General features: G+C 45.8%; 1 protein-coding gene across 1 annotated transcript in view; it reads left to right on the top strand.

The window, feature by feature from the left end:
- The window catches only part of SPSB4 (splA/ryanodine receptor domain and SOCS box containing 4), a 73,060-nt gene extending 60,427 nt beyond the window's left edge, over positions 1 to 12,633 (top strand). The window contains exon 3 of the mRNA XM_074370522.1: positions 11,266 to 12,633. Coding sequence (XP_074226623.1) covers positions 11,266 to 11,393 — 128 coding nt within the window. The 3' untranslated portion in view covers positions 11,394 to 12,633. The remainder of the gene's footprint in view (positions 1 to 11,265) is intronic.
- The last annotated feature ends 12,826 nt before the right edge of the window (positions 12,634 to 25,459 follow it).

Here is a 25,459-nt window from a genome sequence, read left to right as displayed (position 1 = left end):
ATTACAATGCTGGTTCTGATGCAGTCAGTCTGGATGGGGCTCAAGACCCTGCATTTCCAGCAGGCACCCAGGCCAAGCCGAAGCTGCCGGCCCACAGACCACACTTTGAATAGCTCACTAGGTCCCAGACCCGAGCCCAGGTGCCTCTAATTCAGGTAATAGTAGGTGCTAAGGACACACTGAAATGAGGTGTGTAGGGGAGGGTATAGCTCAGTGGTAGAGTATGTGCTTAGCATGCATGAGGTCCTGGGTTCAGTCCCCAATACCTCCATTAAACAAATAAAAATAAACCTAATTGCCCCTCCCCAATAAATAAATAAACCAAACAAAATGAGGTATGTAGAATCACTTTTGTTTCCCCTCCAAAATAAAAATATTTCAGGCTTTGGGATTACCAATACTGAGCATTCTGGTCAGAATTCAGGGGTATGTAAAAGGAAGGGGAGCTGTGCCTTTTTGGAACTTTTTTCACTTGAACAGCGATGCCCACACAGTCAGGTGATGCGTAGGATGTCACATGGTGTGGATCCGTCCCCAGACGCTGCCCATCAGCCACTCTGGCACTTGGCTAAGACACCTAGGGTCCAGTCTCTGTTCCCAGTGAGGTGAGGACACTGGCTTTTTTTTTTTTTTAACAGATTAGATTTTCTCCACTAATTGGTTATTGTTTCTTCAAATTATCTTCTGAGAAAACTGTGAACTCTCCCCGATGTCACACAGAAGAGATTTCTTTGAACTCATCTTAGAGATATGCCTTCAGAAAGGCCAACAGACATCCTTCTCACCCCTCAGTAGAGCAAAGTCTTATTCATCCTCCAGAACATCTCTTAGCTGCAGCCTCCTCCAGGAAGCCATCCTGGACACCCCCAGACTGAGTTACGTGCCCCTCTTCCTGGCTCTCACAGCTCCCCCTACAATTCCTTCTAAGCACAGACCCCTCTGGGCTGAACCATTTATTTCAGTCTCCCTGCCCCATCTGTAGCCCCATGAGCCTCTGTGTGCCCAGCCCCCTGTGCAGCTCCTGGAAAGCACGTTTCTAAGTAGAAGTCTGATGAATACACACATGTGTGATGAGCAACAGTTGGACAAGACTTTCTCTTCAGAGTCCACAAAACGACATTAGGACTCTGGTATCCCTCCAAACCCTTCTTGAGAAGCCTTTAATTAAAAGTGAAGTTCTTCATGCCTTGATGTCCCCTTCTGCAGAATGGGGCGTGAAGACATCTTAACATTGTTCAAGCTTGCTGGTCTTGGCCTTGTTCTAGGGTGGAGGCTGAGCTAGGAGTCCTCCCTAGCACAGCGCCCTCCCCCCAGCCAGGCTCTCAGAGGCTGGGCAGGTGTTGCGCCCGTCTTCCCTCTCCCCACTCCTTCCCAACCAAGCACACAGAGGTTTCTCCAGGCTGCGTCTGCTTGGAGGTTGAGAAGGCCCAACGGGCCGAGGCCACAAACCCTCCAGGAGGGCTTGAGTCCCCAGCACCTGCCTGGAACCATTCATTGGTCCTCACAGCTGGGAGAGGGCAGCAGCTAGCTCCCCCCTGGCTTTGGCAGGGCGAGGCATGGCAGCAAGTGAGCGGGCAGTCAGCTGCAGCCCTGCCAAGATCTTGGCTGGCAAGACAGAGAGTCCTGGTGGCTGGAAGGCCCTCAGATGGGGGATTCAAGTCACCAGATCCCTCATTCCTCTGACAGTGCTGATGCGAACCTGTGGCTAAAACAAGCCTCACTTGGTAAAGCTGAGTACAGCCCCTGAGTAGCCAGCCTTTCCTTCGAAATAACAGCAAATTATAACCAGCCACCTCCCCCAGGATGCCCACCTGGCCTGTGCCAGCAGCTTGGGAGCCACAGCCCTGGGTTTCCAAGGCTCATCTAACATTTATCTCACAGGCATCCCTGGCCTTGCCACTCACTTTTGTCTTGTGTGTTGAAGCCCAATTTGATGGGGTCCAGCCAGAGTCCTTCCACTGCCAGGATTAAATGTGACTTTTGTTCTGCCAAGTGCCAGCTGGTAGAAAGGACCCTCAGCCTTATTGCCAAGCCACTTGCCGCCCGGGTAGAGGCTGAGGCCCCGAGGAGGATGGCAAGGCCCCTCCGCCAGATGGTGGCTGAGGCCGGCCAGCACCCAGGGCTGCCAGCTGCTCAGCCACTTCCCACTGAACTGTGAGGCAGGGTCGGGGAGAGGAGGAGGCCCTGGAGTGGAACTGAATTCTAAAGGCTTCTTGACCCCAATTCATGGTCCAGCCCCCAACACTGCTCCCCCTACAGCCACTCCCTGGCCATCACCACCCCCATCTTTCCTGTCTGTCCCTGGACCCTCTGTCCCTGGGGAGAGTGAATTATTCTGCTGGGTGAGGAAGGAGGTGAGGGGAAGGGATGCTGATGGACTGAGCGAGGAGAGAGGGGGAAGTAATGGTCACAATGGAGGTGGCTGAGCCGGCGTCACTGGGGTCCTGGAAGGGGCATTTCGGGTCAATGCTGAGGTCTGTGGTGTGGCCCAGGGAGTGGTAGCCGGGTGGAGGAGCGGGGCCCTGAGGATGAGGCGGTCCAGAACTAGGAGGCCGAGTGATGAGAGGTTGTGCCAGCGGAGGATTCCATCATCGGGGTGGGGGGCGTGGGTGGAAAGGGGACCAGGGAGGCCAGACCAGAGCCCTGACAAATGAGGGGCCAGAGGTCAGCAGATGACAGCAGCAAGGATCAGGAGAGGACCTAGCGCAGTGGTGTGAGCCACGGAGGAGCTGGGGCCTCTCCCAGCAGATGGAGGCTGCAGAGCTTTGTATGTGGCAGAGGAAGCCAGAAGTCCTGAGACGCAAACATCCCCCAGGGAAGGCTGAAGGGCAGTGGTGTCCTGGGAGAACACTGGGCTCAATCAGGGCAGGAGGTGGAGGGAGCTTTCAGAGAAGTCGGGGCGCCATTTTCGTGTGGAGCGGCAGTTCCAGAGGGCACAATGGGAGACCCGAGAGGGGGAAGCTGAGGGCTGGGGTCAGAGGTAAGGAGGTGCAGAGCATTGTCAGGGGGCTGGCACTTAGAGAAACCACAGCCACTGGAAGGAGGCTCTTCCAAGCATCGCAATCGACTGGACCTTGACATCACTCATTCTCCCTTCCTTTGCGCCTGTCTTCCATTAACTCTCCTCCTTTCCTGGAAGCTTGTGCCATCGTGTTTCTAAGATTCCTTCTTCATTTTACTGGAGTACCTCCTTAAGTAGCTTTCAGGCTGGGTGGGTAGAGGTTCTTCTTTAAGAGCCACTGAACACATCTGAAAATGTTGCTGCTGTCTGCTCTGCAGCAGTGTAGCTCCCCTTTGCCTCAGAGCACCGTGGAGTCATTTGGTGAGAACGTTTTGCTGGCCCCACTTTGCCGTTGAGTACTGGGGCAGGGAGCTGGTGGGTGGGCTGGCCCTTAGGGCATGTCACCCAGATGGAAGTGTCTTCCAGTCTCCACGGCCCACCACGGCCACCTCTGCGGTGGAGAAGGGCTCACGCTCCATTGGGCTTCTCTGTTGGACATCAGCACCAACCAGGAGCCTCCCCAAGGCTGCCCACCTCCTTCAGAGAGCTGGCCAGGGCATCGGCCGGGACAAGTGCCCCAGACGTTGGGCTTACACACCTTTAAGGGATCACCCTGATCACTCCGTGCATACTCTGCCCTTTGTTGCTGGAGCTTGGGGCTTCTCAGGGAGCTTCTTCGGTGAGAACCACGTTCACCCCTGGTGTCCAGGGCTGCTGGCTCTCTACTTGGTTTCTCCACCATCCTATCCACCTGTTTTCTGTCTTCCTGAAATTTACCCTAGTGTCTTCAGTGACTGACTCTCCAGCTGTCAGTTCCTTCATACACACACATGTCACATGTGCACGTGTCATTTCAGGGAGATGCTGGGTGGAAGGGGCACACACATGTGGGTCCAGGCTGCCCCCTTGAGCACAGCCACACACCGTTCAGGGCAGGTTGTGCATAACGGAGGGCTGTTTTGCTGCGCATCTCTCCTCCACGCATGTGAAGTGACTGGACTGCCCTCTATCCCGGGGAAAGCGAGGGCCCCCCCTGGGCTGTGGGGACCACCTGTGCCCGTCATGCTTGTTGGCAGAGGGTTCATCTGAAGATGCTGCCTTTGTCCCAGCTATAGTCACAACCCTTTTTGCTGGGGAAACAGTAAAACTTACTAAGAGAAAACTCTAGATTCTGAGTACTATCTAGATGTAAGCTGAGGTCTCTGTTGGCCTTTAAAGCTAGGTGGTACAAAGATGCCATATTTTAGAAATGAGCAGGTAATGACATATTTGTCCATTTGTATAGTGCTAAGGGGATTGACACCTGACAGCTGTAGACCTAGAAGGTGGAGGAGCCAAGTCACTGGGGAGGAGATGACCCTTGATTTGTGTCCTGAGAGAGGAGGCAGGCTTCTGACAGCAGTACAGGGAAGGGTGTTCTAGCTGAAGGAATAGCATGAGGGGAGGCCCAGAGGCACGCAGGCAGTTCTCTGAGTCTTTGGACACCAAGGCCATAGTCTGCAGAAAGTGAGTCACACAGTGTCTGTCATGTAGAGAGTGTGTGCCTTTGCCCCTATGTTCGTCTTCTCCTTTCTCTTGCAGAAAACAGACAGTTCCCAGGTCTACTTAAGTTCTGATTTCAGGGTTGTCACTCAAAGCTTCCCCCATCTGCTGATCATTGTCAAAAACTGTTGCTAAAGAACTTCACCTCTTGACCTTAAAAACATTGTTCTTTTTTTCAAAATATAAATGTAGGGAAAGGGTTCAGGTAGTGACTAACATGTCTTGGCATCTCCCCACTGTCAGCAGAGGAGACCTCAAGGGGCCCAGAGAAGCAGCTTAAGCCACCAATCTCTGTGCCAGGATCTCCGCTGTTTCCATCAAAGACATGACCGTCATAGCCAGATAAACTAACTCCCCTATTTTATTGACAGCAAAACAGAGGCCCTGGGAAGTTCTGTGGCTTACTCAGGGTCAGGCAGGAGGTGAGTGGTGGAGAATTATGGAATATTCAGCTTACCGGAGAACTTTGGAAATGATTGCCTTATGATATTTTTAGCACAGAACCAGACATCCAGCCCTGGCCCCAGTAAATCTTCATCAAGAGCAAAGCATTGTTGTCAATTAAGATGATGTACTGGGGCATCTTTAGAACTACAATAAGTAAATTGGTACTATTTTTAAAGGTACATCTCAGGCTGATAGCCTGAAATAAGATATAGTGTAGAGAGAACGCCTTTGAGGGAAGGAGCATGTTGTATCATACTGTCGTCACAAGGCATGGGTGGAGGTGTCACTACCCCGATTTTACAGATGAGAAAAATATGGCTCCAGGAAGGCGAGCCAGCTGGCCCCCTGGTGGTGGGAGCAGGAACTGGGATTCCAAGCCAGCCCTTTCTCCCCTCCTTGCCCACTGGGGCAGGTGGGAAGATGCCTGAATTGTGTCATATTCACACCCACCCACCAGGAAGCCAGGGCACTCCTAACTCAGTCAGTGACTTTTATTTTTAATGTAAACTTGTTTTTGAAGTATAACATATATACTGAAAATGTACAGGTCTCAGGTGCTTAAGCCTGATGATGTTTACAAACTGAACACAGTGGTATTGCCAGAACTCAACTCAAGGAGCGGAACCATACCTGCCCCCAAATCACTGCTCCCCCCGTGTCACCACTGCCCTAACTTCATCATCCTGTTTTGAAGTCTATACAGATGAAGTTACACAAAATGTTCTTTTACCTGAAATGATGTTCAAGTGATTCATCCATGTTTTTTTTGCATGTAATTGTGATTCCTTCCTCCTTATGGCTGATCAGTGTTCTACTATATGAAGAGACACAGTTTATGTACACGTTTCACCATTGGTGGACTGTGGAATTCTTGTTTCCAGTTTGGTGCCTCTCTTAGCATCCATGTACGTGTTGGTGAGCGTGTGTACACCAGGAGGAGGCTGTGAGCCATAAGCTCAGCCTTAGTGGATGCTCCTCGTTTTCCCAAGTGGTTGTGTCAGTTCACTCGCCCACCTGAAGCCATATGAGAGTTCCAGTTGCTCCACAGCCTCATCAGCACTTGCTACTGTCTTGTTTTCATTGGAGCCATTCTTATTGGCATACAGCAGAGTCACATTATAGTGTTAATTTTGCACTTCTCTGATGACTCTTGAAGTTGAGCACTTTTTCTTATATTTATGGGCTACTTGGATATTCATGATTCCTTTTTAAAAGTCTGTCTTTGTCGGGGAAATATTTCTAAGGATCGCTCCCGTACTGAAAGATGCTGTTTCTCTTCCCACCTGGGTGATCATTTACAAGCCTTGACGTTTGGTAGTTCTGAGAAGGCTTCCACAGTCAAGGAGAGAAAGAAAGGAGTTGGGGGTTGGTCCAGGCCACGTTGGGCATCCTCAGAGCTCTGGAAGTGCCACGGCCATGACAAGAACTTTCTCTGTGCACTCTGGGGTTAGTTACTTTGAAGTCATCAGTTAACATTCCCTCAGAAATGAGGCTAGATGGTTTATATTTCACATTTAGAGCTAAAGATATGCTCTGAACTCCAACCCCTCTTTCTCGCTTCCTATGGAGTTTGGGCTCTGGATCGATTTCGGTAACTGCAGAGGAATGAAGGTAAACAGAGCTCTTTCCTTCTCTTCAGCTCCTAACTGGGCAGGAAACACACAGGGAATCAGGTTTGCAGACCAGGCTTAGCATTTTGGGCATTAGGGACCTACTATGTGCCTAGAGCTCTAAAGTGATTGAGAAACTTTTAAGCTTTGGCAATGACTATCAAATGATAACAGCTCGAAATTTTCCTGATGCAAAATGCAAGCCTGTTTTCCTTCAATCAGAGAAGGAACTGCTGGCCTCCCTGGAGAGCCCATGTTTAACAGCCCTGCCCAAGCTCATCCTCACAAAAGACGACCAAACAAATGCCTGGATGGGGAGGAGATGGCTGGAAGTGCTGTATGTTGAATCCCTACTGTGTGCTGGTCACTGTGCCCAGTGCCTTACACTTTCTAACTCATTCAGCCTTCACCACAAATCTCTTGTCAATTAAGACCTGCCCTGTTCTTAGGGCAGGTGCAGGAGTGTGGGGAGCCAAGACAGAAACGTTGCCAGGTAAGAGCAATTTATTTCAATAGCTTAAAACAGCTGTAGAAGACCCGCCCCCACAAAAGCAGCAAGTCATCTCATTCATTTAACAGACCGTTTCTGGGCCATCCCCCTGGGACAGCCTCCTGGGGGCTGGGGGGTGGATCCTAAGACAGATGAGTCAGGCTCATGTCTTTTAAGAAGTTCACGCTTTGTAACCATTCATTGTTAAATGAATGAAATAGAAAATCCTTGCCACATTTGTTTGAGTGGAGGAGGACAGCACCAGGGCCAGGGTGGGCCCAAGGCGCACATACCCAGAGGGGTTCAGCCAAGACACCCGGAGTGGAGACCAGCATTTCCCGAGCTCCCGCTGTGCACTGTGCCCAGGGTGAAGTGCAGTGCACCTGTCGTTTTCTTTAATCTTCTCTGGAAATCTGCAGATCGTTGCTCCATTTTACAGATAAAGAAATAAGCACTCAGAGTACCTTTCATAAAGGCACAAACTTACAGCTGGCAGAGCTGGAGCTCAAAATCAGGGACTCCAGATTCCTAGAGATCCTCAGGAAGGGGATGTGCTGGAGGAACTGGGTCTGATGGCCCCGAGAATAGGAATGTGGCAGGCTGGGTCCACGTTGGAATAGGTGAGTGTGAGAGCAGAAAAGATATTTGGTGGCAGGGTAGCTCGTTTAGGTTGGTGCAGACCTCACACAGGAGAAGTGCGCACCGGTGAGCTGGAAAGTGATCAGAGCCAGAGTAAGAACCTGTGGACTGTGCGAGCCTGGGAGACAGGTGACCCTCTCCTTCCCTTCTCACCTTAAAACAACCTTTCATAATTGCATGGAGTTTGAGGGATGCAGCATGCATCTCCAAATACTGGCTTTTGGATCGTGTGATTCTGGACAAGCCTCTTCACCTCTGAGCCTCAGCTTCCTCTTCTCTAAAGTAGGAACGATCCCCTCTAAATGAGATAAACCTAACATAGAAAGGGGGACAGAACAGTTGCTCAATAAATGTGGTTAAGCTATAAGAGTTTCTAGCTGCCTGGGTCCAACACCCAGCTTTGCCATTTACCAGCTGTGTGTCCTTGGGCAAGTGACTTACCCTCTCTGTGCTTCTGTTTCCTCTTCCTTAAAGTGGGGGTAATAATAATAGTTCCTAGTACAAGAGGTTATAGTGATATGAGTTCGATACCTACATTCACGTGAGTTGGTACAAATCAAGAGCTTAGCACAGCACCTAGCCACGTAATACACCTTCAGGAAACAATAGCTACAATTATATTTCATCTCTCATGTTGCACAGTAAACAAGTAGAAATTGCTTATTAAGTAAAGGACTTTTCAGGTTTTTTCCTCCCCAGCATCCAGCGGCACAGGTAGCAAGCATTGGTGCCATAGGAGCTAAAAGGAGATCGTGGAAACTTGCAGTGGGAAGATCAGCTTCCAGCAAGATGTCGAAGATGGGAGGATTCGGGTCGGAAGAGGGGGAAAGGGGTTCACAGAGGCATAATTCAGGGGATAGTGCAAAGCTCGAATCAGAACTACATGGAGGACAGGGAGCAGGAGAACTGGGCACAGGGGTGTTGCCAGGGAAGAGATAGAGACACCTGGAGCGGGGTCAAGTGTTGGCCAAGACCACGTGACTCAGGGTGAGTGATCTGCCTTCTAGGCCTGAAAAGGGATACCTAGGCCTCCCTGGCTAACCACGAGGGTTTGTATGAGGATCAAAAGGGGATACGGAGGTAAAAGTGTGCCACCACGCAGACTCGCCTCAAGTGAAGGAGGGCTGGACACACTCTTGTGCACAGCTTCCAAAGCATCAGCCAAGTCCGGCTCTGATCTTCATCGCTCTCCTTATTAACTCTGCAGCTCTAGTAAATGAAAATTCCTATAAAAAGCACTCTTTTTTTTTTTGGCGAGGGAGCTTTTTAAAATGGCATATTCTTTTTTTTTTTTATTGAAGTTTAATTGATTTACAATGTGTTGGTTTCTGGTGTACAGCATAGTGATTCAGTTATACATATATATATATATTCTTTTTCATTATAGTTATTACAAGCTATTGAATACAGTTCCCTGTGCTATACAGTAGGACCTAGTTTTTTTTATCTATTCTGTGTATAGTAGTTTGTACCTGCCAATCCCAAACACCTAATTTATCCCTCCCCGCACTTTCCCCTTTGATAACCATAAGTTTGTTTTCTATGTCTGTGAGTTTATTTCTGTCTTGTAAATAAGTTCATTTGTGTCATTTTTTTAGATTCCACATGTAAGTGATACCATAGGATATTTGTCTTTCTCTGTCTGACTTACTTCACTTAGAATGACGATCTCTAGGTCCATCCATGTTGTTGCAAATGGCATTATTTCATTCTTTTTATGGCTGAGTAGTATTCCATTGTACATATGTACCATATCTTCTTTATCCAGTTATCTGTCAACGGACATTTAGGTTGTTTCCATGTCTTGGCTATTGTAAATAGTGCTGCTATGAACACTGAGATACATGTATCATTTTTTTTTAGTATATATGCATTTTTTTATTGAAGTATAGTCAGTCTACAATGTTGTGTCAATTTCTGGTGTACAGCATAATGCTTTAGTCATACATGAACACAGATATATTAATTTTCACATTCTTTTTCAACATAAGGTACTACAAGATATTGAATATAGTTCCGTTCTATGCAGTATAAACTTGTTGTTTATCTATTTTATATATATTAGTATCTGCATATTGCATGTATCTTTCCGAACTAGAGTTTCCTCCAGATATGTGCCCAGGAGTGGGATTGTTGGATCATATGGTAACTCTATTTTTAGTTTTTAAAGGAATCTCCGTATTGTTTCCCATAATGGCTGCACCAAACTACATTCCCACCAGTAGTGTAGGAGGGTCCCCTTTTCTCCACACCCTCTCCAGCATTTATCGTATAAAATGCACTCTTGACCACCTTCCCATCTCTTCTATCCCCTTGTGATATTATTCCTGTCACAACTCTTGTGTTAGCATTTACCATTTACAGTTTTATTGTATCAGTGCATATTATTGGATGCTTTTAAAATATCACTTGTTCTATTGACAAAAAAAGTGTTAAGATGCAGCTCCAGGCCTCCACCATGTTCCTGCCTACTTGGGGAAACTAGGGCTGTGCAAGCCTCCAAGACAGCATGTGACCACCAGCATCTTCACTCCTGATCCAGCTGACTGATACATTCCTCTCCCTCCAGGCCTCCCAGCCTGTCCTGTTTTATGCCTCTGTGCTTTTTCCTGTTTTCTCTGCCTAGAATGCCCTCCCCAACCTCACATCACATAAAACTCCTATTCACCCTTCAAAATCCCATTCAGGTATCCTCTCTTTGAAGCTTTCAAACAACACTTCCGTACAGGAACTGCCCAGTGTCTGTCCCTGTGCATTTAGGAATTATTGCATATATTACACTCTATTACAATTATTCACATATTTAAACTCAGACCAGGACCCTTCCTCCACTTCCAGAGCTGCCTTTGGCCTTGAGTTAGTTATCTCTGTATCACTGGGGCCTGGAAGAGAATAAAAGCTTCATAAGTATGTCTGCAATAAAGCTAGTTAAAACTCAGTCGTAAGTCCAGAGGTTCCTTGGCTTATGGATTTTAACTCATGATGTTTTCTAGAACTGGGTATTAGAAGAAATGCATTTCTCTGACCATCAAAAGAGGACACAGGAGAAGTTTGAGGGTCCAAAGTCATTTTAAACAGCCCCCCTAAACCTCACCTGCTTCTAAGAAGCACCCCCTGCAGATCCACCCTAGGGCAGCCTCTCATTTTTATCACAATCCGCTGTGAGAAGTATTTTTTTACATTGAGACACACACATCACAGTGTGAAACATCTACCTCAGAGACAGAGCTGACATGGAACCCCTTGATACAGGCATTGCTTTCCATTTTCTCTTTCTTTTCTATTTTTTCAAAATTGCTGGTCACCACCCAGTGAATTGATTCCATGATTCTTCAGTCTAATCGTTTGCATTCCAGTTTGAAGAACACTGCTAGAAGCCTTCAGCTCATATAACCAGACAAGACTTCTCAGAGTGGGAGCCCAGGGCCCTGAAGGGCAGCTCAGAGGGCAGGCGGGCCAGGGGTGTGCAGGCAGCAGGTGGGGGTGAGAGGCATGAGGAAGCAGGGGCGAGACTAATCCACGCCCTCTCTTTGCAGCCGAGCCCCTGCCGTTGATGGACCTGTGCCGGAGATCCATCCGCCTGGCCCTGGGCCGCCAGCGCCTGGGGGACATCGGCTCCCTGCCCCTGCCTCAGTCTCTCAAAAACTATCTGCAGTACCAGTGAGCCAGGGCGGAGGGGCAGCGGGGACACCCACAGCCCCCGGCCTGTCATCTCACCGTCACCCAGGACATCTTCCCAACTTTGAAAACGAAATGTCTGTTGCCAACAGTATTTTCTGCCTTGGAAGCCGCCCTCCCAAGTCAGATACCTCCAGGAAGAGCCCAGAGCCTGCAGAGATCCTGCCCGCCCAGCAGGACACAGCGGCCACTGGTATATTGATCCAAGAGCCTGTTTCCTTATTCAAGAGGATGAATAAAACATTTGGGCAGGAGACTTTCTGTTGTGTGCCCTGGTGCAGACGGGGCCAGGGGAAAATTGGCCAGCTCCGGGAGCAAATTGCCTCTGAATAATGAATGGTGAAAGCAGCTTGACGCCGGTGCCCCTCTGCGCCCCCACCCCTCGCCAGGGCAGCAGGATTGTCGTGACACTTTAGGACTTTGTACCCCTTTGAATGACTGTTACCCAGGGATGCCCAACTGCAGAATCGGCAAGTGGACAAAGCAGTGTGGAGACACCTCCCAGCTTACCTCTCTGAACATTGTTTACTTCCTCCTCTCGCGTGCGTGCCCTCCTTCCCCACCGCGGACCCCCAGTCTCTGGATGCCCCAAGCACCTCTATTCAGGGAAGCTGAGTCTGACTAATTCACCCCAGGGACAGAGTGTATCCTTTATTATTGTTGTTGTTTTAAGTTGCATTTTAAAATGATGTGGTGAGGGCAGTACTTAGTCCAAAGGTGCTAATGGGGGAACTGGGGGCATTGTGACGCCCACAGGGATGATGTCCTGGGGCTGGGGAGGTTTCCTGGGGTGCTGAGGGTCTCCAGGCAACCGTCCATTCAGGATACAGCCTGGCTGCCACAAAGCTTTATTTGAGCGAATTATTTTTTCACTTTAGGAGACTTGTATGAGTCTGTTTCTGTTTCACGTGTGTGTGTGTGTGACGTGCTGTTTATTTATCAGTTTGGGGCCGTGGGGGCAGCCTTGTAACTGGACAGGTGGATGTGGGGCACCTTCACCTGCCGGAGGGAGCCTGTCCTCCCACAGGGACGATGCTGCCCCCACTGCGGCCACCGCCACCACCACAGCACCTCTCGTGTTTCCAACGCTTTCTGCCCAGACTGATTTTTAACTGGAAATTGTCACAGCAGTGGGATACCAGAGCCCCAGATGGCACTGCTTCCCGCCACTTTAATGTGAATTTGACTGATGAATGAGGAGCGTTTCTAATAAAGTCTGTCATTCAGTCCTTGACTGTTTATGCACCGCTCTTTGGGTGGGGGTGGGGGGCTGGGAGGGTGTCTTCCATCAGCCTGGCCACTCTGTCCTCAGAAGTCATGATTGTGCATCTCTTTCCAGGCCCTTCCCATCTGTTCTGTCTTGTGGTCCCACCTGAGCCCAGGCTCTAATTATCTTACAAAGTCCTGACCCTGAAGAGAGAATGGGCGTGGGGCCTAAAGCCACACAAAGCTAGCCACAATAATAGAAAAACAGGCCAAATTCCTGGTGCCAGAGTCATGATGTCCATGGGGTGGCTCTATAAGGGGGCAGAGGGTCTATAGGGTAAACCCTAAGGAACAACAGTTTCAAAGTGACCCAAAGGTGGGGCTGGATGTGGCTTTGGAGGTGCACGTCATCACCAAGGGGCCAAAAATTAAAATCCCTGATGTGTAGTGTTTGCTACTTTCCATGGTGTAAATACTCCCACCACAGCCAGTTTCAAGCTCCACTGTGATGCCACCAAATACAGAGCTGGGAAGAGATGATCAGTGACCAACCATTAGATAGCATTTCCACCACATAGAAACAATAAATGTAAATTACCCATGAGGCAAAGTCGATAGAAATATAATTAAAAAGTGCTGAGTTTGAGGTATTTACTACCTTTGTTTGTAATATGACTTACTTAATTGCAAGTTGATATGGCTTAATTTTTAATGATGGTTGTAATCAATAACCAGCTTTCAAAATTTCTGAGATTTTAACCATCAACTGTAGCAAGCCAGCTGAGCCAGCTCCAGGATGATGCCCCCAGGCTGCTGGGAATGGAATTACCCAAGTGCGGGTCTGATCTTCTTTGGGCACTCCTCCAGGTATGAGTACTTTTCGACTGGCCTAAGATTAAAGTGATCTCTTTCCAGAAGTGGCCCTTGCAGAGTGGTGAGGAGAAGCTGGTTTGGAGGAGATGGGAGGGAGGAAAGCATACCTGGATGCAGCCCTCACAGCAGTGACCCAGAGTCTGACGCAGGCACAATCAGGAGTTCACGCGTCTGGCCACTCCTGAACACCCACCGTGCACAGAACGTTTCCAGACACTACTCAAAATAGAAATGCAAGATCTTAAAGAAAATGCAAAGTAAATCCAGGGGTATAGAAAAAGGTTTATCATGACCAAAGTCCCTTTGTTTCATGAATATGAAGTTGATTTAAAAATCACAAAGTGATGCAGTTCATCATATTGACCAAGTAAAAGAGAAAAAAGCATCATCATCTCAGATGTAGAAAAAGCATTTGCAAAAACTCAACACTTGTTTATAATTTTAAAAAGAATTTCAGAAAACTAGGAAGAAGGAAACATTCTTAATCTAGCAAAGGAAATCTGCAAAACACCTACAGTTAATATCATGTTTAATGATAAGTTATTGAATGCTTTCCTCTTAGCTGAAGAGCAAGAAACAGTGCCCACTCTCACCACTTCTATGCAACATTATATTGGAAATCTAGACACTTCAAAAATACAAGAACAAGAAATGACAAGTTATTAAAAATTGGAAAAGAAATAAAACTAACATTATTTACAGATGACATTGTATACATAGAAACGAATCTATAGAAAACTATGAGAATAAGAGAATTTAGAAAGGTCACTGGATGCAAGGTATATTTGTCAACTTGTGTGTCTACATATTAGCAACAATTAGAAAATGAAATTTTAAGAAATGCCCTTTATAGTAACAAAAAATAGGAAAATCTAATGAAAGTAAGTCCAGGCCCTCTACACTGAAAACTACAAAATATTGTCAAGAAACATTGAAGAAAATCTAAATAAATGGAGAGATATATCATGTCCATTGAAAAATTCAATATTGTTAAGATGTCACTTCTCCCCAAAATGACCTATAAAGTCAATACAATAACAATTAAAATTTCCTGAGTTGTGTCATGGAAATTAACAAGTTGATTCCAAATTCATTGGGAATTGCAAAGGATCTAAAATAGCTGTAAATAGTCTAAAAAAAAGAAAAAGAAAAAGAAAGTAGGAGGACTTATGTGACCAGATGCTGAGACTTACTATAAGGATCTAATAATTAAGACAGTTTGGTTTGTTATAAGGATAACAGATAAACCAATGAATAGAAAATAGTCTAGAAACAGACCATGCTTACATGGTAATTGAATTGTGTTACTGAAATTCAATGGGGGAAAAGAGGGTCTTTTCAATAATTGGTGTGGGGTCAGTTGGATACCCACGTGGAAAAAACATGATTCGTCACCCTTTGCTTCACATCCCAGACAAAACTTAAGTTGAGAGTGACTATAGACTTAAACACAAAATGTGAAACAACAACAAAAGAGCTTCTAGAAGAAAAATAGGAAAAAAAATCTTCACGCCTTGGGGTAAGCAAGGCTTCTTAAACAGTATACAATGGAAGTAGCCATTAAAGGAAAAGCTAAATATATTGAAGTTCATTAAAATTAATACCTCTTCTTCATCAAAGACTCACATTAAGAAAGTGAAAAGACCAGGGCACAATCTGGAAGAAGATGATTGTCATACACATAACTGACCAGGGATAGGTTTATTCTTCCTAGCAGGCCCAAGCTGGAAACAACCCAAAAGTCCTTCAACTGGAGAAGAGAAAAATACTTTGTGGGGGTATTCATGCAATGGAATACTACACAGTAATTTTTTGAAAAGAGGAATGGATGACTGCTACACAGAGCCCGGATGAACCTCATGACAATGTTGATGCAAGCAGCTAGACATAAAAGAATACCTAATTCCATTTAGGTGGGTTCAGGAACAGACAAAAGCGAGCTCTGACTGTAGAAGTCAGAAGACTGTTACTTTGGAGGGCGCGGAGGGTGTGTTACTGATCTTGGGAGCACACGTGAGGGAGCTTGCTCAGGTCCTAGAAAAGTTCTACATTTTTATCTAGGGGGTAGTTCCATGAATACATACGTATGTAAAACTTCATCTACGTATATAGTTAGGATTCATGTACTTTTTTTTCTGTGTAGCATACCTAAATTTAAAAAAAAAAAATAAGGGAAGAAGCAGGATCCCTAATATTTTTGTTTTCACAGTTATTTCCTTCCCACTAGAAATACTTTGGATTCAATGCAGTATTTCCCTTGGCAGCAACTAGCATGGTTACTACATCTGAGAGGAGAGGTGTTTCCACTGAGGGGGAAAAGAAATGAAAAAGAAAAAGGAAAACAAGGCGGGTGCTGAGAGATGTGAAGGTTTTGAAGAACAAAGAATCCCACTGTCTCGTGAAAACAGCTCCAGAGAGCCGATGTCTTAGAAGCACTCACTGGAGCACATCTGCTTGGTGATTTCCCTGTCAAGTGGCTACTATAAAGCTAGTGTGGATGCCCTTAGGAGCCTGATTGCTCACAGGGGATGGGTTCTAGAATTTCACGTTTCCATCTAAAAATGCACATTCCTTTCCCAGATAATGGTCGTGTTACACAACAGCTCCTGGGATTTTCACATAGAGCCTAAGAGGATATCACCACCCACTAGCTACAGAAAAAGCAACTTTTTTTTTTCCTGGTAAACAGAGAAGATAAGCCTTCTCGTCTTCTTTTTCTTAAGAAAAATCTCTTGGCAGGTTTATCAATGTGTGGGCAGTTCCACATTCCTTCCCAACCCCTCCAAGATTTTCAGATGAAGTTGCCAGGACTGGCTCTGAATTCCTAGAAATGTGAAACAGAGACTGAAAATAATCCTCTTCTTGCAGAAATACAAACAAATATTCCCCAATGAAATAGCATGACGTCAGGCCTAGAGGCACAGGGAGTGGTTGTGTATATAAATGAGTCAATAATCATGGAGACTGACTTGCCATTTCTCAACAAGCTTCAAAAACGAAAATAAAATTCCCTCATTTGGTCTCCAGGTCAGTATTAATTTCCTATGATCAATGTCTTTTTCACAGGCTGGAGTCTATGCTTGGAGAGGAATAGTTTGTTATTTCATTTTTTGATCACTAATGAACATATTTGCTTTTTTTTATGTGCTCTTTTAAAAAAAACTCTGGGTTCTTTCATTCAGCATAATTATTTTAAGAAGCACCCATATTTTTATTTGCTGCCACAGTTCATTCCTTTTTACTGCTGAATAGTATTCCAGTGGGTGTTCACACCAAAATTTGCTTATCTGTTCACCATTGATGGACATTTGCATTGCTTCTAGACTGGGGTTATTACAAATAAAGTTGCTATGAATATTCATGTATGGGCATATGTTTTCTTTTCTCTTAGGAAAACATCTAGGAGTAGAATGCTGGATCACATGGTAGGTGTATATTTAACTTTCTAAAACACTGCCGCACTGTTTCCAAAGTTGTGTCATTTTACATTCCCAGTGTGTGAGAGTTCTAGTTCCCTCATATCCTACCAACATTTGATATGATCAGCCTTTTTATAAGTTAAGGTGTGACGTGGTGTTTCATCGGGGGTTTTCATTTCCCGGTCCTTAATGACTAATGGCTTCAAGCATCTCTTCATATGCTTATTTACCATCCATGTATCTTCTCTGCTGAAATACCTGTTAAACCTTTTGCCCGTTTTTAATTGGCTTTTTGTTTTTTATTCTTAAAATTTGAGAGGTTTTTTTTTTCCGTATTCTGGGTGTGAGACCCTTTATCAGATGTACGCTGTATTTTCTCCCAGTGTGTAGCTTATCTTTCCATTCTCTTAGCAGAGTCTTTTAAGAGCAGACATTTTTAACTTCAATGAAGCCCAAATCATTAACTTGTTGTTTTGTAAGCTGTGCTTTACCCAGGGTCTCAAAGATGTTCTCGTATGTTTTCTTCTAGAAATTTTATAGTTTTAGGCTTTATAGTTAGGTTTTTGAGCCACTGCGAGTTAATTTTTGTGTATTCTGTAAGACACTGGTCAAAGTCATGCTACTGAGTAGGGATATCCAGATGTTCCAGCACCTTTTGTTGAAAAGACTAGCCTTTCTCCACCTAATTGCCTTTGCGTGTTTGTAAAAACTTAGTTGTCTGTCTGTGTGTGGTCTTTGTCTGGACTCTTTATTCTGTTCTGTTCATCTGTGTATCTATTTGATGCCAGTACTACAGTCTTGACTACTGTAGTCTTATAATTAAAAGTCTTGAAATCTATTAGTATTAGTTCTCCAACTTTGTTCTTTATGAAATTTATTTTGGCTATCCTGGGTCTTTTATATTTCCATATAAATTTTAGGATCAACTTGTCAATTTCTCCCCAAAAGATAATTTGCTTGACTGTCAGTGGGGATTACATTGAATCTACAGATCAATTTGGCAAGAACTGACATCTTAACAGTATTGAGTCTTCCAACATGTGAAAAGCTTTATCTCTCCATTTATTTAGGTCTACTTTAATTTCTCTCAAAAGTAATCAGTTTTGGTGGAAATGTTTTGAACATCTTTTATGAGATTCACCAAATATTTAACATTTGTTGATGCTGTTGTACATTTAAAAAATATTTTCTACTTTGGATCATTGATTGCTAGCATATAGAAGTACGATTGATTTATGTATGTAAATATATCTTGCATCCTGCAACATTGCTACACTTACTTCTAAGCTCCAGTATGTTTTTCATAGATTTCAACAGATTTTCTACATAATGGATCATGCTGCCTGCAAATAAGGAGAGCTCTACTTCTTTATGACCAATCTGGATGCCTTTTTTTGTCTTTTCCTTGCCTTATTTCATTGGCTAGACCTGCCAGGATGATGTTGAATAGAAGTGGTAAGAGCAGACATTCCTGATTTGTTCCTGATCTTAAGTATTCAATCCTTCTCCTTTCACTAAGATGTCAGCTATAAGTTCTTCATCGATATTCGTTAACAACTCTAAGGAGGTTCCTTTAGAAGAACTGCCATTTTCTGTGAGTTTTTATCTGGAGTGGATACTGGATTTTGTCAAGGGGTTTTCTCCATATTTGAGATGATTGTATGGTCTTTCTCTTTTAGTTCATTAATATGGTAACTAGCATTGATCAGCTGACACGTGTTAAACCAACCTTGCTCCTGGAATAAACTCACCAGCGACGTATGATTCCTTTTTACACATTATTGGACTTGGTTTGCTAACATTTTGTCTTGAATTTTTGCATCAATTTAGTGATGGATTTAGACTCTAGCTTTCTCTTCTTGTAATGTCTTTTGTCTGGTTTTGGTGTCAGGGAAGTACTGACCTCATAGACCGAGTTGGAAAGGTTTCCCTCCTTTTCAATTTTCTAGAAAAGTTTGTGTAGAATTGATATTATTCCTTCCCTAAGTGCTTCAGTGAAGTCATCTGTGCTTGAATTTTTCTTCCTGGATAAAAAAGCAAGACCCAACTTTATGCTGCCTAAAAGAAATACTTTTTCTTTTAAAGAGAGTTCATGTCTCATCTGTTCTGTTCCCTTTTTCTTCTTTTTCTGCCGTCTTTGGGGTGAACTGAGTATTGTTTATGCTTCATTTTCTCTCCTTTGTTGGCTCAGAAGCCAAAGCTCTTTGCTTTGTTGTGTGCGTGGTTGCTTTCAGGTTTTTACACCCCTAACTTCCCACGCTGTGCCTCCCAGTGCTGTTTTACCTCCACTCACATCGTATAAGAACCTTGCGGTCTCGGCTTTCTTTTCACTCGTCCCAGCTTTTGTGCTTTTGTTGTCATAGATTTTACTTGCATATATGTTACAACCCCCACAAGCCATCGTGGTTTGTTGTTGTTGCTGTTTAAACAGTCAGTTATCTTTTCAGTGAGATTTAAATAAGAAGAAAAAATCTTACAAACTTACCCTTTCAGTTACCATGCCCAATTTTCTTCATAAAGGTACATATCTGCGTATCTGAATTAGGACTGAAGATTTTCACACTGACCCTCTGGTAGCAAATACCATTGCTGTCTTCCTTCCTTTCCTTTGTTTGTTCCTTTGGACATCTTGAGGCTTCTTCCATCTGTGGTGGGTCATATCCCTCTCTGAATGTTGTAAGATCACCATCATTCAAGTACGCTTTGGAATGTTCCAGAAAGACAGCCCATTCTCCCCTCTGTGTGAAGCGGAATGTGCCATGAGCTGGCTGGTAAAATGAATAAATGGACTTTAACAGTTTGATGCCAATGAATTGAAACCTGAACGGAAGTTCAAAGGGCTCATGGCTGCCGGGGAGACCTCTCTTTCCTGAAGACAGACCATTCCATGATTTCTGCAGGTCGGAGGAAAGTCAGAAGCCTGCAGAAATTTGCAGAGATATTTGGAACCTAGTTCCTGACAAGATGGAAAGATGAACACGGGATACTCTTCCCTCAGTTTTTAGCTCGTAGTAGACAATCAATAAATAGCCACACACCTTCTTTCATAGACAGAGGCTTTCAATGCAAGGGCTCATCCTTCAGGCTTGCCTTCTGTCTGATTTCAAACCTGGGTTACTCCAGCCGCTGAAATAGGCTTGCCTTTGCTCCATAACGCGCAGGAACAATAAACCCCACATTACAGTCCACAAAGCCACAGATTCAACCAACCAGGGATAGAAAACATTCAGAAAAATATTCCAGAAAGTTCCAAAAAGCAACACTTGAATATGCTTCGTGCTAGCAATTATTTACATAGTATTTACATTGTACTTACAACTATTTACATAGCATTTACATTGTATTAGGTAGTATAAGTAATCTAGAGATGATTTAAAGTGTATGGGAAGATGTGCAGTAGACTATATGCAAATACTACACCATTTTATATAAGGGACTTGAGCACCCCTAGATTTTGTTATCTCTAGAGGGCCCTGGAACCAATCCCCTCCACTCACGTCAGATACCAAGGGACAACTGTACTTTCTTTTTTCTTAATTCAAGTTCAACCTGGCTCTCAGCCCCCACTTACCAGGACAGGGAGATGCCCAACAGAATTCATTACTGGGGATACCCTCTCTTCCCCAGGGTCACCCAAGAAGCCAGTGGGATTTGCACAGGCCTGAAAACTTGAGGAAGCATCTCAGTCTTCAGGTCATCATGGCCACCACTGAGACAGTCCCATCGCCCATGTTGTCCATTTAAAATGTGTCAACTGAAAAAAGCATGCGCAACCTAAAAGCTGAGAATTACACTTTCTTTGGCGGACTTCCTTACAACTTCAAGCCTCTCCAAACAGCTCCGAGGAACTGCTCCGAAGAGGTACGGGAGGAGCCAGGATATATAGGAATTTTTGCAACAAAGACCAGGTAGTCGTAACACCAAAAGATTACTGTTAATTAAAGAAAACCAGATATCTCAGGTTAAGGAATTTAGCATTTTTCTGTGTATGGGAAGAGATGCAAGAGTCTGGGCTCGCTGAAATCATTCCTTCACTCTGCACCTTTGCCATCTATCTAGGGCCAGTGTCCTGTTCTTTCCCATCCTGAGTCCCCTCAGGTTGCACCACTGAGGGTGGCTGCAGTGGCTCAGGGCTTGACAGTGGGCATCCTGTTTGTTTCCATCCTGAGTTCCCTCAGGGCTCATGGTCGGGGTGGCCTGGCTGAGGTGGCTTGATGGCTGTAACATCCTTTGTTTACTGATATGACAGGCAACATTTTTCATTCACAAATGAGTGGTGTCACCGCCTCCTGCCTAGCATGGGCACAGCATTTGTTCACTGCTGCACCGCAGTGTCACACCCCTTAGGGTCCAGTCCCTGACATCTGTATGCCTTCCCTCAGAGGCCCCGGCATGGAAGTGAGGTGTCATGCTCACCTGACAGGCACTTGTCACCACCTGCCTCCCCTCCATCCCCTGAAGTCACCCACACCCCCCAAGCTCCAGCCTCTGCCGGTCCCCCTCCGGGAGAGCAAGGCTTAACCCCGTCCGTGTGGAGCTGCTTCTGGATGTCAGGCGAGGCTGTCACTGTAGGTGTTCCGCTTCCAACTTGAGAGCTCACGGGGCCCAGGGTGCAGGCCAGAAGTGCCCAGAAGCTAACTCCCTAGAGGCAACTTCAACCAATGATGAATAGCACTTGGTGATAAATACGCCAGCTCCTGGCCCCTGGGGTGGGACAAGGCAGAGGTGTGTTTCCCACAGTCGCTCAGGCATCCATGTAGAGTGGCAAGCTGGTTTCCCTCCTGCTCCCACCTCTCCACTCCCCTGCTTGTGACTCCTGGGTTCACCTCCCAGATTGTCCCAAATCCTTGTCTTGGGGTCTGCTTTCAGGGATCCTGACCTAAGGCTCCTGGTAGCTTCCATTCTGGGCTCTGAAACCCAAAGCATTGACATCTCCGGAGTCAAACGAGTCCAGACACCGTCTGCCCTGGTCTGTTCAGAGAGGCAAGAGGAGAGAGAAAAATTACCTTTCCCTCCTTCTGAGAGTCTCCTCCTGCAAAAAGGATCTGAGAAATGAACAACCAATACATCTTCCTGCCATAGAACATTTCCCTATTGAACATCCAGTGAACGTCCAGCCTGATCCATGGTCAGCGGGGGGATAAAGAAGAAAAACAAGAAGGTGCAGGTGACCCAGACCTCAGGAAAAGAATGTTACCATTTGGTGGGTGGGAACAAGGAGGGAGAACCTTGTCTGGTCTGTGTCGTACAGTTACTGCCTCCAGGATTTCTTGGAGAAACTGAGGCTCAGAGGAATACAGTACCTTGCTCCAGCAGAAGGGGGCCCTGTCCAACCTTGGTGGGACCAGACATTGGCCAGCCCTGACCCAGGGCTCTGGGCAGCTCGGAGGGGACGGTGGCAGTAGCAGACTCCACATTGGACAGAACCAAGGCAGGGCTTCTTGGCCTTAGCTGAACTTTTTTTTTTCTTACTTTATTAGAAATTTTAACTAGAATTTAAACATAGCAAACTCAAACTCAATTTTTTAAAAAAATACTCTTTTGTTAGAGCAGTTTTAGGTTCATAGCAAAATTGAGAGGATGGTACAGAGCTAACACACATGCCCCTGCTCCCACACATGGGTTTGGCTCAGCTTTTTAAAACCATGTGCTCCAGCCCCACACAGCCCTTCTAGGGATGGTGCAGCTCAGAGAAGTTAAAATGAACATTCACGAAACAGGGAGGCAACAGGGCAGGGAACACCTGATCCATCGCCCACCTGAGTGACTCAGGGGTCCTAGGGGGTCACACAGAGTAGAGAGAATTGTTGGTCTCTATAGTCAAGTCAGCAAGGCTCAAAGTCACTGAGACTGGGGACCCAGAAGCCTCCCAGGAACACTATTGGTGGCTGTCACTTATTCTGGCCTCCTCGCCTGTAACTTGTCTCAGAGAGCCTGGAGGGGTTGGAAGTCTCTGCTGAGACAAAGCGCAGGCTGTGCTCGGTTGGGCGGGGAGCAACTTCTCAAAGACACAGTCTGTTTGGAGCGTGCCTTCCCCGGCTCCCTTCTTCTAAAGACCAAGAGCTTGCAAACACTGCAATGTGAACTAGGCATTAAAATTTTATGCACTAATATATATTTTACTGAACTTTTTAATAACCCGGGGAGAAATGGTTTTAAATAATTCAATATGGTGTTGGCCCCGAGCTGAACTATGCTCCAAGTAACCATGTATAAAATATGACACTAATATTGCATACCTGAATAGAATCAATGTTTATTTTGATAATAAGCCATTTGAATTCGAGTAATGTGGGAGTTACAGTTGCCATGGCAGCGTCTTGTTAAGGTTTTAAATGAGACGTCAACGGCCACAGCGACATAAATGCACACGTTCACCTCTTGCTGTTTATAAGTGAACCAAGTGGACAGTGAATAGCTTATTCATCAATAAAATTTTAAACGCCATTTATGAAGCAATTGAATGACTGAGGAAGTGTGTTGCCAGTAATGTGTGTTCTTTCTCAGAGCCAGCTTCGGGATTTTACAGAGTCCAGCGTGAGGATGGAGGTCACCCTCCCCACCCAACAAGAAGGCCATTGTCAGAAGAAGGTGTCACTGACACCTGACACTGACACAGTAGGTGCTCAGGAAATTCTTATTCGATGAATTTTTAACGGCTGCCTTGGGAAAAAGAATTTAAGAATCTGAGTGGTTTCCAAACCTGGCTACATATCAAAACTACCTGGACGTGGTATTAAAAATCCTGATTTCTAAACCCCACCTAGACACAGTGTCAGAATCTCCAGATTTGCAGCCCAGGAATCCACCCCAAGTCTAGGGTAAATTTGCCTTTCATTAACTTTCTACAAGACTTTTAGGCAGAAGATGTTAGAGTTGGAAGAAACCCTGGAGATGACCTAATCCAACCCTTGAAAAATCACATAGCAAGTTTGTGGGAAAGCTGGGACCCAAATCAGTCTTCTGGCTCTCAGGCCAAAAGCTCTGAAATTCTTTCCAGTAAGCCTGGGCCTCCAAACTGGGGCATGTGTCCACTGGTTGAATTATTTAGAACTCTGTTGGTTACAAGTGAAAGAAACCTAATGCAAACCAATTTAACAAAAAAAAATTTTATGGCTTCAGGTATAGCTAGATCAAGGAGCTTACATGGCCCATCGGGACTTTGCCTCTTTCCATGCTTCAACTCTGCTGCCCTTTGTATTGATTCATTCCCAGGCAGATTTTCTCTACTAGGTGGCCCCAGAGCTTCTAGGCTATCTTTTAGCAGTTTAGCCATACCAGCAGTAACAGGCCTTCTCTGTCCCAGTAGTAGCAGCAGAAGTCCTGAAGCTGATGCTCATTGGTTCAGCTTGGGCTACATGTTCACTCCTGGAGCAACCCCTGGGCTCAGAGGAACATAACCTGATTTCCTCCATGGGAACAGAGGGCAGAGTCTGACTGTAGACAGAGAATGGGGAGGGATGGTTCTCCCAAAGGGAAAACCGAGGCACAGTCACCAGAAAGAGATGGAGGCAAGGCAGGAAAAACAACAGAAGGGCTATCTCCACGCCAAGACTGTGCTGGCAGAATGTGGAGTCACAGGGAAGTTCAGGCATCTTTCTGCAGCTCCTACTTTACTCATGGAAAGTAGTTTAACACACAATGTTACGTTAAAACAAGCCTAGAAGTAGAGTGCAAAATTCTCTTGAATTTTTAAGATGAAACATGTAATCTCAAAGAGCCCTGGAGCTTGTAGCAGATGGGTCAGGCTCACCCCAGACTCCCAGGGGCCCCAGGCAGGAGCTCAGTGGATATGCTTACTGGTGGAGTCTGGGAGACCTGAACCACAGGGTCTGGCCCTGAAATGCAGCTTTGAATTATTCATTATTTGCTCTTGTTGTAAATCTAATATCTCCCCACCCTGGTTGGCAGTGCCTGTCCCTTACCCCTCCTTGGCTGTGGGGAGCAGGTCTTCTTTTGGGTAGAAGGTCTGGAAAGCCTCACTTCCACCTCCAGCCTCAGGTACTTTACCTAGGCTGGGTCCTGCAGGGGCAGAAATGAGGTGCCCTAGAGCCCAAGCTGAGGAGAGCGAGAGACTGAAGGTGTAGCCCTGGTACCATCAGACGGGCTGTGTGGTGTGGCTCCTGCCCTTGCTTTGGCAATTGAAGTGGAGGACATGGGTATAAGGCCATCCACTCATCCTACTGAGTGCCAGGTCCTGTTCCTGGACACTGAGCTGTCAGAGATGAGTATAATAGTGTCTTTGTTCTCAAGGTACCCCCCAGTCTGAGCACAAAGTTGGGTAGGCTTTCTTAAGCACCAGGATCGTCGTGTCTGGTTGTGCAGTTTGAACACTGCACAAAATCTCCAACTGAGAGGCCAGTGGGGCTGAAGTCCAGTCAGCACTCACATGCTTATCTGTGAACCTTGGCACAGATCTGTGTCTGCCTGGAGGAAGAGGCACAAAACCACCCTGTGGCTAATGGCAGCCCTCAGGGGACCATGTTCTCAAGTAAGAGTAAAGCCGAGTAGGATGCTGGAAAGCAGAACCGTGGAGTCTGAGGTACTAGCCCGC

This window comes from Camelus bactrianus, chromosome 1, assembly GCF_048773025.1.
Source record: "Camelus bactrianus isolate YW-2024 breed Bactrian camel chromosome 1, ASM4877302v1, whole genome shotgun sequence".
In the NCBI taxonomy this organism is placed as follows: domain Eukaryota; kingdom Metazoa; phylum Chordata; class Mammalia; order Artiodactyla; family Camelidae; genus Camelus; species Camelus bactrianus.
The sequence above is the reverse complement of the archived record's forward strand: the minus strand, read 5'-3'. Positions and strand labels throughout refer to the sequence as shown.